This window comes from Mobula hypostoma, chromosome 2 (genome assembly GCF_963921235.1).
Source record: "Mobula hypostoma chromosome 2, sMobHyp1.1, whole genome shotgun sequence".
NCBI classification, from domain to species: domain Eukaryota; kingdom Metazoa; phylum Chordata; class Chondrichthyes; order Myliobatiformes; family Myliobatidae; genus Mobula; species Mobula hypostoma.
In genome coordinates this window covers 118914240-118935942 of record NC_086098.1, presented here as the reverse complement: position 1 = coordinate 118935942, position 21703 = coordinate 118914240, and the positions used below count along the sequence as shown (strand labels likewise).

General features: G+C 42.0%; 1 protein-coding gene across 1 annotated transcript in view; it reads right to left on the bottom strand.

Moving 5' to 3' along the window:
• The window catches only part of LOC134357434 (dynein axonemal heavy chain 8-like), a 141086-nt gene that overhangs the window by 78097 nt on the left and 41286 nt on the right, over positions 1-21703 (bottom strand). The window contains exons 7-8 of the mRNA XM_063069014.1: positions 17314-17511; positions 3877-3953 (exon numbers count right to left, since the gene is read on the bottom strand). Coding sequence (XP_062925084.1) covers positions 3877-3953; positions 17314-17511 — 275 coding nt within the window. The remainder of the gene's footprint in view (positions 1-3876; positions 3954-17313; positions 17512-21703) is intronic.

Genomic DNA, 21703 nt, shown 5'->3' with positions numbered 1-21703 from the left:
AATAATTAAAATAAAATTCTGATACAGACAAGTTACTTAAAGCCTGAGAGTTCAACACTGAACTTGGATAGCAGGCTCTAGGTTCCTCAACCAAGTCAAACTTGTTCTTATCTACCCTAATAAGTGTCAAAAAAACTTCGCAAGGTTCAATGGTCCCAAATCTCATTCCTCTAAGTTCAAAAGAATTTAGCTAGCTCAGCTCATCTTCATTTGAGAGACCTCCCATACCATAAACCAGTGTGGTGAATCTTCACTGCATTCCCTTGATAGCAATTACATCTTTTCTTTTAGTGAAACGACCAAAATTGGATACAAAGGTCCATGGGTAGCTCTTAAAGTCCCTATATGACTGTAATTAGGCACATTTAGTACTTGAATCCTGTTGTAACAAAGATCATGGTAACATTTGCTTTCCGAACTACATGCCGCATTTTCATGCTTACTTCCAGCTACTTATATACAAGGAGCACTGGCTCTTCTGAATGTCATTATATTTCCCAACCTCCCATAATTTGATATAAACTCAGGAGTTCACTTTCTAAAGTACTCAAGTGGAGTCCCCTACCATGTTGCTGTCCGCTTATTCAGCTTGTCATTTTCTTCTTACATCCTCCCCTTACTCACTCCAGTGGAAGTGGTAGTGACAGATACCATGACAATGATTAGAAGACATTTAAACACATACATGGATAGGAAAGGTTTAGAGACATATGGCTTAATGAAGTAAAATGGAACTTGCTCAATGGGCAGTCTGTTTGACGTGGACAAGCTGAGCAGAAGGGACTGGTTCTGTGCTGTATAATTTTTACAACTGTATGTTTCCTTTTAGTTACTTTCTTTTATTTAGAGATACAGCATGGTAAAAGGCCCTTCCGGCCCAACTACACCCACGTGTTAAATTAACCTACGAAGTCATGTGTCTTTGGAATGTGGGAGGAAACCAGGGCATCCAAAGGAAACCAACACATTCACCAGAAGAATGTATAAACTCCTTACAGACAGTGCAAGAACTAAACCAAGATCACTAGCTCCATTATAACGGGTCTACTTCCTTGCCATCCAACTACCATGTTAGCCCAAATATGATATTTTTAAATTTGCTTATGACATAAGTTGCGGCCCAAGTATCAAATCCTGATGCATTCCATCTGTCATAGACTGCCAACCCGAGAAGGGCTAAGAAGATGGTTGGCTTCTTCCAGTCACAGTCTCTGAGGATCTAGATTGCCTTGTTTCCACTTCAGTGTCTGTGGGATCTGAGAGTCTGATGACAACAGGTTGAAAAGAAGATGCTTGACAGGACAGGTGAGATGTGAGATGCTAGTTTGCGAAGCTGTGCTGTCCACTGCTTGCTTCTGATGTATGGACAGTGAAGGAGATTACAAAGCACACAGATCAATTGGGAAAACAGGCAAGGGAACGGCAGATGGAATTTAATTCAGACAATGGCAAAGGTATGCATTTTGGGAAATTAAACCAAGTCATTACATACGGTGAATAGTAGGGTCCTAGGAGTGTTGTTGATCAGAGAGACCTTGTGGTACATATCTATAGTTTCCTAATCTGTTAGTGAGGAAGATGTATGGCACATGCAGCTTTATCAGCTAAGTCATTAAGTATAAGAGCTGGGACATCACGTTGTACCAAACATTGTTAGGTTGGGCTTGGCGTACCGTATGTAGTTCTGAGCACACTACAGAAAGAACAGGGTTTTGATAGAATGAATCCAGAAAAGATTCACAAAAATCTTGCCTAGATTAAAGTGCTTGTATTATCAGGAAAGACTATTCAAGCGAAGACTGTTTTCCTGGAAACTCTTTCCCTTGGTAGGATATATAAAACTGATAGGATGTTTATGATAAGTGGGAGGAGGTTTAGAGGGGATCTTAAGTGTTGTTGGTCTCTGGAATAAGGCAGGAGTGCTAACAACATATCTGAGAGGTAACCAGACATGTACCTGAATGGGCAGGGCAGAGAAATTCATAGTATAAGTGCAGGCAAGTGTAATTAATATAAGTAGGCTTGATGACTGGCAGAAAATTTTGGGCCAAAGAGCCTTTTTCCATGCTGTGCAATTCAGCATTGTGATTTATGACCCGCCCATCACCACCCTTTGTTTTCCCACCTTCCATTTATTCTGTGGTCTACTGACCTCTCCCATCAGATTCTTATTCAGCCCTTTGCCAGATGCACTGATTGCATCCTAGCCTCTCACATCATTCGCTTTCATCCACCTGGCCTTGCCTCCCACCCCCAACCTTTGCCCCTCCAGTCCCCCAGACTTTTATTCTGGCCTTTTCCTTTCCAGTCCTGATGAAGGGCTTTGGCCCAAAACATCAGCTGCCCAATTCCCTACATAGATGCTATGCTGCCTGACCTGCTGAGTTCCTTTATCAGTTGTGCGTGTTGCTCAAGACTTCAAGTATCTGCAGAATTTGTGTCTCGGTGCTACAAAGTTGCTGATGTGGATGCGTGTAAAAATATCCTTCCTGCTGGATTCTCTATGCTAATTGAACTCAAAGCCGGATGCATTCATCAGGTTCATTATTGCAATAATAGCATCAAATCAACATTGCTAATGCACCCACTTTGCTCTAAAATGGAGTTTGTTTTAAAAATTATAAACTTCATGATTAATTTATGTTTTTTTGTTTTTCTTGTGAATGCTGCTTATATGAAGCTATGTACCTGTGATGCTACTGCAGATTACTTTTTCATTGCACCTGTGCATATGTGTATTTGTTCATTTGACAATAAACTCAAATTTGACTTCCATATACTATTGTCAAAGCAATTCCTATCATGGCTGCGAAAGCAACTCATGGTCGAAATGTGCAAGTGTGCATTACCCATCAAATTTGATAACAACCAGCAACAATAGCATCTAAACAACTGGAACATAATTGGTCACAGGAGAATAGGGTTGGGGGAAAAAATCGGCCAAGATTGAATGACAGAGCAGACTTGATGGGCCAAATAGCCTAATTCTACATCCTATATCTTATGATCTTACAACATTCTCTCACTCTGTTAAAGATCATTTATTTTCTTGTAAAAACAAATTCTCATAATAACTTTCTATCTCTGTTTTGTAAAATTTAAAACCAACATCTTATTTGTGAAGTTAGAAATCATTCCTTCCTGTATTGTGGAGGAGGAGAAGATGGTGGCGCGATGCACTGCGTAGCGGCCACTCCAGTGAATGATATCTGTTATCTGTCAAGTCGGGTGCTGTGCACAATCCTGATTTGATGGAGACAGATGTGAGAGCACGGAGGAACATCTGGAGAAACTTCTGAAAGGCCTGCTTCGCTGCTGCTGCTACTGCGTAATCCAGAATCTCCGGAGGAGAAGGCCCCGAGTCCTCGGCTTTGCTTGTTGCTCAGCAGCCGGGGTGAGGTCGAAGCGCTCGGCAGAGGATGGTGCTCAGGAGGCTGTATTGGAGGGGCTGGTCGGAGGCTCGAAGTTTTCGGACGGAGCCAGAGCCGGCTGTGGTCGGGTGCTTCCAATGCATCGGCAAGTTGTCGGCGCCTACAGGTTTATGGCAGGGAGAGGTTCTCCCTTTTGCCGCCTGCCATTGGGACTATCGGGAGTCAACTGGAACTTTGAGACTTTTTTTTTACCATGCCCATGGTCTGCTCTTTATCAAATTATAGTATTGTTTTGCACTGCTGTAACTATATGTTATAATTATGTGGTTTTGTCAGTGTTAGTCTTTGGTTTGTCCTGGTTTTTTTATGGTATCACTCTGGAGGAACATTGTATCATTTCTTAATGCATGCATTTCTAAATGACAATAAACGAGGACTGAGTGTCCTCATAAACTAATCTAATCTAATCTGTAAGAATTTAGCAAGAACTTAATGGAAAACCTACCGCTTCAAAAGATGTAAAGCCTGTTGTGAAGAAATAATCTTAGCAAAACAGCTGTCCATGAAATCATCAATCAGGCTCTGAAATGTTAAAATAAGAAGTTGAATTCTAGTTATTTCTCCTTATAATATTTCTACAAAGCATCTAAGAGTTATGGCACCCTTATTCTATTTAATTTAAACAGACTTATTTTGTATTCATCCCTCCAAATAAGTTTTGTCAACTTTCTCTTCTGTCCCACATCCCACAATGCTTCATACAAAGAGCATGATACACATGGAGTACAGTAGCCCTGAGGTTTAGTTACCACATGAGCATTCTTGCACCTTCAGTTTTCAGCTACCATCATTTGGTATCAGTCAGGAAGAATCAGTGTAAAAACAAACATAGGAGTATACTCCAAATTACAGAAGAATTGTAAAAAGGTAAAATTGAATGCTCTCCATCTGATTGCATATAGTATTAAAAATTATTTTTATTCAGTTCTCAGATTCTAGCCTGGCCAGTATTTATTGTCCATTTCCAGATCCCTACAAGTGGGTGGTGAGCTGCCTTGTGAGCAGCTCTGATGAAGGATCTTGGCGTGAAATATCGGCTCTTTATTCCTTTCCACGGATGTTGCCTGACTTGCTGAGTCTCTCCAGCACTGTGTGTGATATTCTTAAACAGCTGGTGGCTGGTGATGGGGACCATGACATTTACCTAGGGGCCAGGTAGGACAAGCACTTCCAAAGCAGGATAGCATACAACTCAGAAGCACCTTTCTTTTTAATGATCTCTCTTCCCCATGTCTAGCGATAGACTATCTACTGATATCTTTTATAAACTTACTGACCATCACAGCGATCTTGTCACTTGTTAAAATGCTATTCCCTTTTCTCAGTCCCTCCATCTTTGCCACATCTGTTCTCTGGATGAGGCTTTCCATTCCAGAATATCTGAGATGTCCTCCTCCTTCAAAGAATAGGTAGGAAAACATCGACACTGTCCTCATCTGCATCTCATCCATTTCCTGTACACCCTACCACAGCCATATGAGGGATAGAGTTCTCTTTGTTCTTACCTACCAGCCCAACAAGCCTCCATATCAGCCCATCATTCCATAACTTCTGCCATTTTCAACAAGATCCTACACATCTCCCCCACTCTCCACTTCCCATTGGGATTGCTCTCTGCATGGTTTCCTTGTCCACTCAACCCTCACCACTGATCTCCTGCCTAGAACTTTTCCCTGTAAGTGGGTTAAGTACTACATGTGCCGCTATGTCTCCTTTCTCATCACCGTTCAGGGCCCCAAACATCCTATCAGGTGAGGCGATACTTCATCTGGACGTGTGTCAGGGTGATCTTTTCCAAGTCTGGCCTCCTACCACATTGGTGAGGTCCGACATAGATTGAGCGACTACTTTGTTGAGCACCCTCATTCCATCGGCCACACAAGGTGGAATTTCCTGATGGCCACCTATTTCAATTTGACTTCCCACTCCCTTACAAACATGTTCATCCATGGCCTCCTCTGCTGTCATGATAAGGCCACTCTCAGGTTGAAGGAGCAACATCTTATACTAGTGGTCACCAACCGGTTGATCGTGATCGACCGGTCGATCTTTGAGACTTCCCCAGTAGATCCCGAAAAAAAATGAAAAATGCAGAAAAGACCGGAAGTAAAACCCCGCAACTCCGGAAACAACCTCTCTTTACAAACAGCGGGAGTATTGCTATATTACCATTATCTTCATTGGTGTTAAATTATCTTTATAATGCTCACATTACAACGCTTCTCCCCCTTTAAATTCCAACATTCCCCAAATGTAAAAGAACCGGGAAACAAAAAACAGTGGTGTCAGTAGCTTGCGTAGCCCTGAAACTTAGGCTACATCCACACTAGACCAGATCATTTTGAAAATGCCGGTTTTGCGTAAAAACAATAGGTGTCCACACCAGGTGTTTTTAAAAATATCTCCGTCCACATTAGAACGGATATTTGGACGAATCTCCTCCTACTGGGCATGCGCAGGACACACAGAAAACAAGCGAAGAGGAAACGGTATACTTGGTGCACGTTTGTCCAGTTACAGACTAGAAAAACTTAAAAGGAATTGCTGTTAGCTTTCACACAGGTGGACTTAAAACTAAAAAAAACAAATACTGGAGCGTATGGAGGCAACCGACAGTCTGACCCGGCTGACAGTGAACATTGAAAAACTGACTAACTCTGTTGCATTAATAAAGCGCCTTGTTAAATGTATAAAACATGTCTGCATCAGTGTTATCTTGTATTTCCATACAATGTTACATTAGGCTGTTGCACATTATTGTCAGAGAAGTACTTGCATAAATAGGTAAACCAACTTCATACAAGCAAGGACAGAAAACAGGGCAAAGTGACTATACTTATTTATTCAGTAAGCTATGGGTCAAAGTATTTGGTGAGTACATTTCTAACTCCTTTGGTTTCAGTCTCATTGCCGTCTGTTCTGAAATTGTTAGGTTGTATGGGGGGTTGCGTTCAAGAAAACAATGAAATGCCGCACTGCCGCCATCTGTTCCGGCACATCATGACAGCGTTTTTAAAAATATCTGTTTACCCCATCCACACTGCTCTGCACAATTGGCGTTTTCAAATTTACACACTCTGGAGGCGTTTTAGAAAATACCCGTTTTCGGGGGAGGAAAACACCGTTTCAGTGTGGATGGAGGGTCAAAACGAAGAGCCTAAGGCTACGTCCACACTAGGCCGGATAAATCCATAACCGAAGCCTTTTCGCTTCGTTTTGACCCTCCGTCCACACTGAAATGGCGTTTTCCTCCCCCAAAAACAACACTCTCTAGAGTGTTTAAATCTGAAAACGCCAATTGGCCGTTGTAGTGTGTACGGGGTAACCGACTAATTTTAAAACCGCTGTCATGACGTGTCGGAACAAATGGTGGCAGCAGCGCGGCATTTCATTGTTTTCTTGAACGCAAACTCCAACACCACAACAATATCTGACAATAGATGTGTAACAGCCTAATGTAACATTGTATGGAAATACAGATAACACTGATGCAGACATGTTTTATACATTTAACAAGGTGCTTTATTAATGCACTGCTTGTGTAAACATTCAATAGATGCAATTGTCACTTTTGTCCAGTAACTTGTTCTATTGCACATGTTAATTACAGCAAAATAATACACAAAGACATGGCAAAAGTAAAGGCAAACAAATGAGGTAACAGCAAATTTCACTTTTGCCCAGTAACAAGCCTTATTGAATTTAGTTGTAGCTGTCGTCCCTTTCATTGGTGAAGAGACTATGGCTGTAGGAAATGTTTCTGGACAAACGCGCACCAAGTCTTTTGTTTGGCAATTTCCTTTTAAGTTTCCGTGCACAAAGTATACCGTTTCCTCTTCGCTTGTTTTCTGTGTGTCCTGCGCATGCCCAGTAGGAGGTGATTCACCCAAATATCTATTTTAATGTGGACGCAGGCATTTTCAAAAACTCCTGGTGTGGACGCCTATCGTTTTTACCTGAAACCGGCGTTTTCAAAATTATCCAGTCTAGTGTGGACATAGCCTCAGACTGGCTGTCTGTAGTTATGAGTCAAATTTCAGGGAACTAGCAGAAAGTATTCAGCTCCAGTCATCACACTGAGTGTAACAGTCAATTTTTATTCCTTTATTTTTCGTGTTGAAATAAAATTAAATAATGATACATAGAATTAAAGGTGTTGTAATGTGTACATTATAAAAGTAAGTAATACTAATTAGGATAATGGTAATACAGCAATACTCCCGATGTTTGTAAAGAGAGGTTGTTTCCAGGGTTGCGGGGTTTTACGTCTTTTCTACCCGGTGTGCATGCGTGTGTCCAGGTCAATCTTGCCTTTCACGAAGGCCGAGGTAGGGGATCTTGGGCTTAAAAAGGTTGGCGACCACTATCTTATACTGTCACAGTAGACACCCAGCTCATAGCATGAACATCTACAGTACTTCATTTTTTGGTAATTTCTCCCCCTCCTCCGCCTCTCTTTTTCCATTCCCCATTCTATCTTCCCTCTTACCCCTTCTCCTTATCTGCCCATCACCTCCCTTTGGTGTCCTTCCTCCTTTCCATTCTCAGATTCTCTCTTTTTCAGGTCTTCCACCTATAACCTTCCAGCTTCTCACTTCATCCCCCCTCCCCTTGCTCTCCCCTCACCTGGTTCCACCTATCATGTTATCTTAAATTCATTCACCTCTCCCATTTTCTTATTCTGGCTTCTTCCCCTTCCTTTCCAATCCTGATGAAGAGTCTCAGCTTGAAATACCGAATGTTTGTTCCTCTCCATAGATACTGCCCGACTTGCTAGACTACAGTCTATTCTGTACACGCTACATTTGCAGCCACTGTGATGTCTATTAAGGGAGTTGATGGGGTAGCTGTTAGGTATATTGCTACATCATGGACGGTGTTGCAGTTCTTTGCAGCTGTACTAATTTAGGCAAGTGAGATGATTCCATCAGGCTCCTGATTTGTGCATTGTAGTTAAATAAAAGTCTTTGGGTGTAAGTCCTGATGAAGGGTCTTGCCCAAAATGTTATTTGTTTAATCTTTCCATAGATGCTGCCTGGCCTGCTGAGTTCCTCCAGCATTTTGTATGTGTTCCTAAGTTTACCATTCATCCCATCCCACCCAATATCAGCCCTCACTGGAAAGCTTTCCAAACTGAACCCAGGTTCCTAAGCTATGGAGAAAATATTATTATTATTGCCTTTACCCTACACATTGCCCCTTCAGTCCCGAATGGGCACCACTTTTTCCCCAGGTCATCTTCTCACTCTTAATATGCTTAAACAAGGCTCTGAGATTTTCTATAATTTGTCAATGATATTTCCTGGCCTATCTTTACTCTTCTCATTTCTTTCTGACACATTTCCCTATATTCTCTATAATCCTGAAGGACATCTTCTATTTTCAGTCCTCTACACTTACCATATGCTTCCATTTTTGTCCTTAACCAAACACTTTTTGTCCCTTGACATCTAATGTTCTCTGGACTTACCATTATTGACTTTCACCCAAAAGGAAAAAGTTAGCCCTGAACTCTGACTATTTCCCTTTGAAAAGACTACCACATGTCATATGTAGATGTACTCGCAAGAAATAGATACATTCCCAATCTATGTTTGCCAAGTCCTGTCAAAAGATGTTGAAATTGTCCTTGCCCCAACACAGAGCCTTAATTTCCAAACCCTCATTATCACTTTACAAAATTACCTGGAAACTTACAACATTATGATCACCATCCCCAAAATGCTAACCCACTGACACTTCGACCACTTGTCCAGCTTTATTCTCTCATGTTTGATCTAGCACTGACACATCCCTCGTCAGGCTAAAATTACTGGCACAAAATACTCTCCTAAATGCTCTTTAAAAATCCTTTCACTTGAAAGTGAAACCAGTTAATACTCAGGAAGTAGAAATCCCCTACTACTATAACATTTTTATTGTTCATATGTTTCTATTTTCTTATTCTGGTAATGTGCTAGGATAAGAGGTTCTCTTTGCAATCCTTTAGCTGATGAGGCAATCTGATAATATAGAGTCATAGAACACTACAGCACAAAGGCAGGCCTTTCACCCTATCTAGACCATGCTGATCTATTAAACTGCCAGTGCCATTGACCTGCACCAGCACCATAGCCCTCCAAACTCCACCCTTCCTATACCTATCCAAATCTGTCTTAAATGTTGAAATCAAACTCACATCCACTTCTGCTGACAGCTCGTTCGACACTCTCACCTCCCGCTGAGCAAAGAAGTTTCCTCTCATGTTGCCCTGAAACATTTCACCTTTTACCCTTAACCCATGACATCTAGTTCTAGTCTCACCCAATCTCAATGGAATAAGTCTGCTTGATTTTACCCTATCTGTACCCATCATAATTTTGAATACCTCTATCAAATCTCCCCACTTTCTTGCACGTTCTAGAGAATAAAGTCCTAACCTTTCCAGCTTTTCCTTATAATTCAGCTCCTCAGGTATTGGCAACATCCTTACACTTTTTTACACCCTTCTCAAACTTGTTGGCATTGTTCCTGTAGATAGGTGACCAAAACTGCACACAATAGTCCAAATTAGACCTCACCAATACCATATACAACTTCAGCATAATATTCCAACTCCTGTATTCAATACCTTGATTTTTGAAGGCCAATGTGCCAAAAGCTCTCTTTATGACCCTATCTACCTGTATAGCCACTTTCAAGGAAATATGAAATCGTATTCCAAGATCCCTTTGTTCTACCACACTCCTCAGTGCTCTATTGCTCACCATGTAAGTCCTACTCTGGTTTACCCTCCCAAAGCGCAATACTTCACACTTGTCTGCATTAAATTCCACCTACCATTTTTCAGCCTATTTTTCCAGCTGGTCTAGATCCCACTGCAAGCTTTGATAGTCTTCCTTGCTATCCACTACACCTCAAGCTTGATGTCATCTGCTGATCCAGATTACCACATCATCATCCATATCATTGACACAGATGGCAAACAACAGACTCTGCACTGACCCCTGTGGCACACCACGAGTCACAGGCCTCCAAAGAGGCAATCATCTACTACCACTCTGACTTCTCCCATGAAGCCAGTGTCCAATCCAATTTACTACCTCATCTTGAATGCCAAGCAACTGAACCTTCTTGACCAATCTGTCATGTGGGACCTTGTCAAAAGCCTTGCAAAAGTCTATGTAGACAACATCCACTGTCTTTCTTTCATCATTTTTGCTGGTGACTTCCTTGAAAAACTCAGAAAGACTTACCATGCATAAAGCCATGTTCAGTAACCCTAAGCAGTACCTGTCTATCCAAATACTTGTATATCCAGTCCCTTAGAATACCTTCCAATAACTTGTCCACTACTGATGTCAGGCTCATTGGCCTATAATATCCTAGATTATTCTTAGAGCCTTTCTTAAACAACAGAATGACATTAGCTATTCTACAATCCACCAACACCTCCGTGTTGGCTAAAGACATTTTAAATATCTCTTCTAGAGCCCCTACAATTTCTACACTAGCCTCCCACAAGGTCCAAAGGTAACATCTCATCAGGCCCTGGGGATTTACCCACTTTATTTTTCCTCAGGACAGCAAATACCTCTTCCTCCGAAATCTGTTTAAATGTCCATGACCTCCCTGTTGTTGTCCCTCACCTCTATAGACTCTGACTGTCTCCCAAGTAAATAAAGGTGCAAAAAATACATTGAAGATCTCCTCCATTCTTTCAGTTCCATCCACAGATGATCACTCTGATCTTTCAGAGGACCAGCTTTGTCCTTTGCCATCCATTTGCTTAAAGAAAAATCTTAAAATCTGTGGAATCCCTTGGGATTCTCCTTCACCTTTCTGCTAGAGCAACTTCATATCTTCAGGATCAAACCAGCCCTACTATACAGGTCCCATCTTCCCTGGAAAAAACCCAATGATCCAAAAATCTGAAGTCCTCCCTCCCTCCCTCTGGCCTCTGGCTCATGAGGCTTCAATGAGGAGAGGAAAAGCCTGAAGTCCCCTTCACAGAATGGCTGCTCCACTTAAACCTACCTTGTTTTTACTGGTCCTTACCAAGAGCCTAATTATGCTCAGTCCAACATCCCAGGAACTGAGGCGTGCAACATGTCCCATCTGCCCCACTCATTTCTTTTGAACTCTCTCCTGCTACACAATCCAAAGTCTGTTCAGGCTTTGCATGCAGAATAAATTTTGTGTGGATCTTACTCCTCCAAATGACAGTTAACACTGTACTGAATGCATTTAAAATCAAATCAAATACCAATTAGGTGTGAGGTGATGTGTTTTGGGAAGTAGAACAGGTGTAGGACATACCCAGTAAATGGTTCAGCAATAAGGAATGTTAATGACCCAAGTCCATAGTTCCCTGGAAGTGCCAACGCAGGTCAGTGAATAGGAGGCATACTTGTCTTGGTACGTATAGGAATAAACTGTTTGTGCTGCGACAATATGTTGCAACTTTACAAAACACAAGTTATGCCAAGCTTGGAGTACTGTGTGCCATTCGAGTTGCCACACTGTAGGAAGGATGCTTCCAGTCCTCGATATGTTTCCTCCACTGCAGGACTTCAAATTATGGGGAAAGAGTGTACAGATGGGACTTGTTTCTCCTGGACCAAAGCAGACTTGGGGTGAAGCAATGGAAGTTTATGAGAGACTTTGATTTGATATTATCAAAATCTTTTTTCCTGTGTGAGGGATCTGAACAAGACTGCACAGTTTTAAGGTGAGAAATAGGTGATTTAAAAGGAACCTCAGGGGAAAGTTTTTTTTTACAGAGTGATTAGTATCTGGAGGAACTCAGGTCAAGCTGCACCTACGGAAAAGGAGTAAACAGGTCAAGCGGGGAGAAATTACTAAAAATTGAAGAAATCGATGTTCATGCTGTCAGGCTGGGGGCTATCAAGACAGCAGACAAGGTGTTGCTCCTTCAACCTGAGAGTGGTCTCATCATGGCTGTACAGGAAGCTGTAACTGATGTGTCAGAATAGGAATGGGGAGTAGAATTAAAGTAGTTGGCCACCAGAAAATCCTCCCTGGAGTGAAGATGATTGACTCAGCAGTTCACTTATCTACAGTATGTCATGTCTCACCAATGTAAAGAAATCTACACCTGGAACACTGGATACAGTAGATGACCCCAATAGACTTGCAGGTGAGCTGTTGCCTTACCTGGAAGGACTGTTTGAGGCCCTAAATGGTGGAGAGAGAGGAGGTGAATGAGCAAGCATTATGCTTGTGCTGCTTGCAGGGATAAGTGCCAGGAGGGAGATCAGTGGGAAAGGACAAATGGAAAAGGGAATCACAGAGAGAGCAATCCCTACAGAAAGTGGAGAGGAGTGGGGACGTAAAGGTGTGTTTACTGGATGTGGAGGCTCGTGTGATTGTAGGTTAAGGACAAGAGGAACTCTATCCCTGTTATTCTGGTGGGAAGATGGGATGAGGGCAAATGTCTGGGAATAGAGTAGTTGGAGGTGAGGGCAACATCTATGGTAAAGGAAGGGAAACCCCGTTCTCTGAAAGAGGACATCTCTGATGCTCTGGAAAGTCTCATCCTGAGACAGATGTGATAGGGATGGAGGAACTGAGAAAAGGGAAAGACATTTTTACAAGTGACATGTTGGAAAGAGGTACAGCCAAGGTAGCTGTAAAAATTAGTAGGATTATAAAATAGTTTTTGTCTGTTTCCAGAGATGGAGACAGAGAGATCAAGAAAGGGGAGAGAGAGGAAATGGACCAAGTGAATTTCAGGGCAGGAACGCATGAAGCAACACCAATACAATTGTTAGAAAGAGTTCAGAACATCACTAGTGCTGATAATTCCATATTTGGAAAATCGACTGTTTCGTATTGCCAGTGAGAAGGCAAGCATAACTGGGGCCAATTCCTCCTCCTCTCCCAAACTTACTCTGGCTTCTTCCCCCTTCCTTTCCAATCCTGATGAAAGATCTCAACCCAAAACATTGACTCTTTATTCCTCTCCATAAATCCTGCCTGACCTGTATTTGGTGTGTGTTACTCTGGGTTTCCAGCATCTGCAGAATCTCTTGTGTTTATGATTGGTATCTGGAAATGTGCTGCCACAGGGTTGATGGAATCAGGTACAAGTACTATGTGTAAAAGGCCTTTAGACATAGACTTAAGCAGACAAGGCAAAGAAGGATATTGTCCCAATGTGGGCAAATGATGTTAGTGTAGATAAGCAAAAAGGTCAGCATGGATCTGGTGGGCTGTGGGACTATTTCCATGTTATACAACTCCATAAATGATCTTGTATCACTCTAATTTTTACCCCAACTGCAAATACTTCAATCATTGTATAATCAAAATCTATAAATCAAAAAATGTTAGATGCTGGCAGCCAAAGCAAAAACAGAAAATATACTGTATAACATAAAATACCATCACTGGGTTCCGGCAAACTAGCAACAGAGGAGCTGAGGGCAGTGTGGACAGGGCCAATGAACTTAACCTGTTCTTTAACAGATTTGACATTGTGACCCCTGCCCATCCCCCACATGAGCCATCTGTTGTCGGCCCCCAACCAACACATATTCCACTCTCCCCTCCTACCCCTCCTCACAGTCCCCCACCCTGCTCTCATGACTATACCCCTTCCCCACACGAAACCACCATGGTGGGCTTCACAGCTGAACAGATGAGAAGACAGCTGAAACGTCTCAATCCAAGCAAGGCTGCAGGACCAGATGGTGTCAGTACCAAGGTGCTCAAAGCCTGTGCCCCTCAGCTATGTGGAGTACTTCGCCATGTATTCAACCTGAGCCTGAGTCTCCAGAGGATTCCTGTGCTGTGGAAGACGTCCTGCCTCGTCCCTGTGCCGAAGATGCTGCGCCCCAGCGGCCTCAATGACTACAGACCAGTGGCATTGACCTCCCACATCATGAAGACCCTGGAGAGACTTGTTCTGGAGCTGCTCTAGCCTATGGTCAGGCCACACTTAGATCCCCTCCAGTTTGCCTACCAGCCCCGACTAGGAGTTGAGGATGCCATCGTCTACCTGCTGAACCGTATCTACGCTCACCTGGAAAAGCCAGCGAGCACTGTGATGGTCATGTTTTTTGACTTCTCCAGTGCGTTCAACACCATCCGCCCTGCTCTGCTGGGGGAGAAGCTGACAGCAAAGCAGGTGGATGCTTCCCTGGCATCATGGATTCTTAACTACCTGACTGGCAGACCACAGTACATGTGCTTGCAACACTGTGTGTCCGACAGAGTGATCAGCAGCACTGGGGCTCCACAGGGGACTGTCTTGTCTCCCTTTCTCTTCACCATTTATACCTCGGACTTCAACTACTGCACAGAGTCTTGCCATCTTCAGAAGTTTTCAGATGACTCTGCCATAGTTGGAAGAATCAGCAAGGGAGATGAGGCTGAGTACAGGGCTACAGTAGGAAACTTTGTCACATGATGTGAGCAGAATTATCTGCAGCTTAATGTGAAAAAGACTAAGGAGCTGGTGGTAGACCTGAGGAGAGCTAAGGTACCGGTGACCCCTGTTTCCATCCAGGGAGTCAGTGTGGACATGGCGGAGGATTACAAATACCTGGGGATACGAATTGACAATAAACTGGACTGGTCAAAGAACACTGAGGCTGTCTACAAGAAGGGTCAGAGCCGTCTCTATTTCCTGAGGAGACTGAGGTCCTTTAACATCTGTCGAACGATGCTAAGGATGTTCTATGAGTCTGTGGTGGCCAGTGCTATCATGTTTGCTGTTGTGTGCTGGGGCAGCAGGCTGAGGGTAGCAGACACCAACAGAATCAACAATCTCATTCATAAGGCCAGTGATGTTGTGGGGATGGAACTGGACTCTCTCACGGTGGTGTCTGAAAAGAGGATGGTGTCCAAGTTGCATGCCATCTTGGTCAATGTCTCCCATCCACTACATAATGTACTGGGTGGGCACAGGAGTACATTCAGTCAGAGACTCATTCCACCGAGATGCAGCACAGAGCGTCATAGGAAGTCATTCCTGCCTGTGGCCATCAAACTTTACAACTCCTCCCTTGGAGGGTCAGACACCCTGAGCCAATAGGCTGGTCCTGGACTTATTTCATAATCTACTGGCATAATTTACATATTACTATTTAACTATTTATGGTTCTATTACTATTTATTATTTATGGCGCAACTGTAACAAAAACCAATTTCCCCGGGGATCAATAAAGTATGACTATGACTATATAAAAGAGCACAGCATAAGAACAGGCCCTTCAAGCCCACAATTTCCATTTGAAGTTCCTGATGTAATTCGTCAATATTGATGAAACCAAGCTGAGACCATCTTACACGACACCCATGCTCTGTCCACAGTGGCCATCTTGACCTCTCAGTTGCATGCCATTTCCCACAATGATCTCCCAGACTTCAGCCCTCTCCACTGTCAGAGTGAGCTTGGGTGGGTTGCTGAAACCCAATGATATGAATAGTGAATTTTCCAGATTCAGGTAACCTTCACTCCTTTCTGTCTCGGGGTGGCATCCACAGACAACCCCCAGCCGCCACCCCCACCGTTACATTCAGTTTCATTCCCTACTTCTATCTGATTCACTCTGCCCCTCATTTCTGCGTTATCTAGTTCCACTTATATCTTTTTTTTAAATCAGATTCCAGCATCTGCAGCCTCTTGTTTCTACTAATCACCTTCTAGTCTTGAGTTGTGGGCATGTTACGTCGATGCCAATACTGTGGCAACACTTGTGGGCTGCTCCCAGCACAATCCTCTGTTTATGGACTGTTTGTCCCACTCCCATCAGGGAAGAGGTTATGTGGCATCCATGTCAGGACCACCAGACTGAAAACAGTTACGTCCCCCAAGCCATCAGGCTGATCAACCTCCCCCACTCATTAACTGCCTCCACCACCACTACATGCAAATCACCTAGCATCTCTTTATGTATATACAATCAGTAGATCTATATAATCATTATTTGTACATTGTGTTTTATAGGATTGCTTTTATATTTATATTTCTCTTTTTTTGGTTTTTTTGTTGTGTCCTTTATGCTTATTGTGTTTTTACACTGCATTGGAGCTGAAGTAACAATCTCATTTACACTTCTGTACTGAACAGTGACAATAAACAATCTTGAATCTTCACCTAATCTTTGACAACCTTCCTCACTATCCACAACTCCACCAATTTTCATATAATTAGCAAAGTTACATTGGCTATTCCCACTCCTCTGAGACCTCAACTGTAGTTAAAGAGGATACAATGATTTTTGCCAAGGTCCCAGCAATTTTCTCTCTTGTCCTGGGAACTAAACCGCAATAATGTTACTCAAAAACCCAACACCTGCTCCTTCATGACATCAATATGCCCTAGAATATCAGCATAGCCTTCCCTGATCTCACTATCCTCCATGCCCTCGAGATGGTGCCTACCAAACTGAAGTACTCATTTAGTATTTCACCCACTCCCACTGGCTCCAGGCAAAGTGCCTTCCTTTGCTCCCTCTCATTCACCTCTTGCTTTTAAAGAAAATATAAAATGCTGGAAATATTCCGAGCAGGCAGCACATTAAATTGATGACCTTTCATTTACAGATCTTTCATGTACTCAGTAACTGATAATACATAATTCTCTGACTGACATTATCTGCCATAATAGATTCCTCTGAAATGGACAAGAGATCAGCCTGAGACTAAACCTTATTTCTCAAATTTTTATTCAGGAAATTACTCCACTTTTTGAACTTTGAATTCAAGGTTAGTAATCTAACTTCTTGACATGCATATGACAGTAACTAGGAGATAATAGTCACCAAAGAGTTTAAAAAATGATAGGAGTGGTACAGAGGCGAGTGTGGATTTAACTTATCAAGGAAAAAATGGTTATAATCTCAGAGAGTATATTTGCAATAACTTCTGTTACCTCTAAATCAGATATCTGTTTCATAAATACCGCATGGTCTGCATTAAACTCCTTTTTACGAGGATCCAGAATGTCATAATGGCTCTTCTTCAGATTCAAACAAATATTGTGGAATTTAATTGCCAGGATCTCTATTCCTTCAATTGTGGAATGTTGCAATGCTGAAAAGGTCTTCACTGTGTTAACCATTGCAGTGATCTGCAATGTCAATGAGATAAGAATTATTTAATACGTACTCCACAGCAGTCCATTCATTTGGCTGAAATGATATAATTAACTAAATTTATTATTTTTGTTGATGAAAATTCACAGAATCACAGTAACGGAAGCTACTGAGTACAATGGTGATTCACAACAAGAATAGCCCAGTGAGTCCCACTTCCCTGTCTGCTCCCCACAGCCCTTCATGGTTTTCCCCTTTTTAAGTATTTCAAGATCGCAGATAGCTGCAGTATTGAAGGAAGCCACTTGACAACTAGGTCACAGTCAAAGTTGTATAAAATAGAAACAGACCATTCGGCCCACCACATCTACACTGACCATCATGCCTATCTATACTAATCCCATTTGCCTTATTGATTCCATATCCCTTTATGCTCTGAATTCGTCTACGTAACAGCAGCCCAGCTAGTTCTACTCTACAGAAAAAAAGACCAGCTACAGAATGTAGTTACCTTTGTTGGAAAGGATTATTGTTCCTTGCAGGTTTATGAGGATATGCTACTGTTATTATTTTTTCTTTAAAGGGGGAAGATGTGCGCATAATAAAGAACTTCAGTTCCCAGTGGCCAATGCAAACGGTTCAGCAGGAACCAGAAGCTACAATGATGAAAGGGTCGCACATGCTCAGTGTTGAAGAGGAGTTTTGTAATAAGATGTTCCAGAGTAAACCTACGCCAAGTTTGTCTTTATCAAGAACAAACATAACAGAAGACACTGGTAGTATGCCGGAAGTACAAGTGTGGCAAGGGGCAGAAGGGAGTGCAGCTGCTCTTACCAGGGAGATGGTGCTTGGGAAACAGAAAGATCTGAAGGTAGATAAGTCACCTAGAGCTGATGGATTACACACCCCAGGGTTCTGAAAGAGGTAGCTGAAGAGATTGTGGAGGGCATTAGTAATAATCTTGCAAGAATCAATAGATTCTGGCATGGCTCCAAAGGATTGGAAAATTGCAAGTATCACTCCACTCTTCAAGATGGGAAGAAGGTAGAAGAAAGGTAACTATATGCTCGTTAGCCTGACCTCAGTGGTTGGGAAGATGTTGCAGTCGATTGCTAAGGATGTGGTTTCAGGTTATTTGGAGGCACATGACAAAATAGGCTGTAGTCAGCATTGTTTCCTTAAGGGAAAATCTTGCCTGACAAATCGGTTAGAATTCTTTAAAGAAATAACAAGCAGGATAGATAAAGGAGAATCAATGGATGTTCTGTACTTGAATTTTTAGGCGGCCTTTGACAAGGTGCCACACGTAAGGCTGCTAAACAAAATAAGAGCCCAGGGTATTACTTGAAAAATACTAGCATGGATAAAGCATTGGTTGATTGGCAGGTGGCAAAGAGAGGGAATAAAGTAATCCTTTACAAACTGGCTGCCAGTAACTCATAATGTTCCACAGGGGTCTGTGTTGGGGCCACTTCTTTTTACGTCATACATCAATGATTTGGATGATAGAATTGAAATGACTTAAATTGACTTTATTTCTTATATCCTTCACATACATGAGGAGTAAAAATCTTTACATTATGTCTGTGTCTAAATGTGCAATTTATAGTAATTTGTAATAAATAGTATGTACAACAGAATAGTCAACATAGCCTAGAAATACAATTGTATCAGCATGAATTAATGAGTTTGATGGTCTGGTGGAAGAAACTGTCTCGGAGTATATTGGCACTGTTTTTATGCTGCGGTACTGTTTCCCAGATGGTAGCAGCTGGCTCTAATGGCTCTGTGGCCAAGTTTGCAGATGATACAAAAATAGGTGGAGGGGCAGGTAGTGTTAGGAAGCATGGAGGCTGAAGAAGGACTTATAAACCGATTAGGAGAATGGGCAAAGAAGTGGCAGGTAAAACACAGTGTCATGAAGTGCCTGGTCATGCATTTTGGTGGAAGAAATAAAAGCATAGACTATTCCCTAAATGGGGAGAAAATTCTAATTGAGAGTCCTCTTGCAGGATTCCCTGAAGGTTAATTTGCAGGTTGAATCAGTGGTGTGGAAGGTGAATACAATATTAGCATTCATTTGAAGAGGACTAGAATATAGAAGCAAGGTTGTAATACTGAGGCTTTACAAGGGACTGGTGAGGCCTCACTTGGAGTATTTTGTGCAGTTTTGGGCCCTTTGTTTAAGAAAGGTTCTGCTGACATTGGAGGGGGTTCAGAGGAGGTTCACAAAAGTGATTCCGGAAATGAAAGGGTTATAATATGAACAGCAATTGAAAGATCTGGAGCTGTACTCACTGGAATTTAGAAGAATGGGGGGGGGCGGAATCTTATTGAAACCTATCAAATATTGAAAGGCCTAGACAGAGTGGATGTGAGGAGGATGTTTCCTTTGGTGGGGGAGTCTAGGATCAGAGGACACAGCCTCAAAGAGGGACATCCATTTAGAACAGAGGTGAGGAGGAATTTCTTTCACCAGAGGGTGGCGAATCTGCGGAATTCATTGCCACAGGCAGCTAAGGAGGCTAGGTTACTGGATGCATTTAAGGCAGAAGATGATAGGTTCTAGATTAGTCAGAGTGAAAAAGGTTACGGGGAGAAGGGGGGAGAAGGCAGGAGAATGGGGTTGAGAGGGTAATGGCAAATCACACCCCAGGGGCTGAATGGCCTAATTCTTTTCCTATGTTTGATGGTCTTGTGGTCTTTACAAGACAAGGATAGGCTTCTCTCAAGGAATACCAGAATTCTCCAAGGCTTTTTGAGTTAAACTCTAATTGTAGTAAGCTTTTTTAATGAAATGCTAAATTTCAGTTAGACGTTATTGAAAATACAGATGCAAATTTTTTCCCATCCAAGTTCATCAACGACCTGGAATCTATTGGGCTCCGTGGACCCCAGGTTCAGAACCCCTGATCTTGAAGTCTGTAAAGTTATTTGATCAGCTCAATATTTTTTGAATAATTTGGAAATAAAAAGCCTTATTATTCTCGGTTTCCAAAAGAAGACAGCCAACATCTAACATTTGGATTTTTTTTGAAAATACATTCCATGGTAGGGAGGTAAATGTATCCAAGATGTTAAATAACTTATCTGAATGTGGAGGTAGGAGAAGCAAAAGTTCTCCTCGTGAGTAACATTAAAGTAACACATAGCCAAGTCCATGTCGCTCGTGACCTGTACCCACAGTCAAATATATTCATGGACAATAAACATCCCAACATCTCCTAAAAATTTCCAATGTTTACCCACCTCTACTTCCTTACCACTCCTCTTAATATCTTGAATATAAAACTTGGATCATTTTTCCCCAAAATTTCCAGGACCTGGGAAGTAAAGAACAGCCAGAAACAGCACTCTGATTCTAGGCCAATTAAAGGAAGTTGATGTTAAGGTTTACTTTTCCAGAGGTGGCCTCCGGTGATTCTGTTAAGCACTGCTGGTTTGGTTGCCGCGCACTTGATGAACCTGACTTCAGCATGTACAGAACGTCTGCTATTCCTATGAAGCAGTAAATAATATCACTGAATAGCTAACTCCAATATATCTGCAGGGAGACAACTTGGTTTGTGACAGTAAAGTGAAAAATTTATGAAAGGTAATTATCATGATGGGAATTAAAGTTTGTATCTTTTTAAACTTGTTCCTTTGATCTTCAGTGAAATCTACAAAGGCTTCTGAAACATCAATGACAGAACATTAATTTGAAAGTTATTTAAAAGGACTCAGTAATTCTAAAACAGATGAAGTGAATGGTGAAGGTGTTGCAATAAAACTCTGATCAAGTATTAAATAAACTTAAACAATGACAAACTAGCAGATTTTCCAAACTATCAGATGTAATTTCATTAATGCCCAACACATATTTAATTTATATTTTCTTCAAATATTGTACATCCAAATAAAATACTTTATGGTGAATTCCAGGTTTAAAGGGAGCATGGTGAACAGTGGAAGGAAATACAGAATCCGGGATACCGACAAGTGAAAGGGAACACAGGAAATGGGATCCAGCAAATGAATGAAGTGTCAGATGCCTAATACCATTCTTCTCAAGAAACTTCTTAAATTCTGCACTTGTGAAGGCCAGCCCTATCACATCTGCTATCTGTGGTTGGTCAAGTTCTTTTTCTACCTTTTGGCCTGGGGCACGCGGCACTGAGTGGGCCTTGTAAACCTTCAGCTGGCAGTTCTCCTTAAACGTGAACTTAACCACCGGACCACGGCATT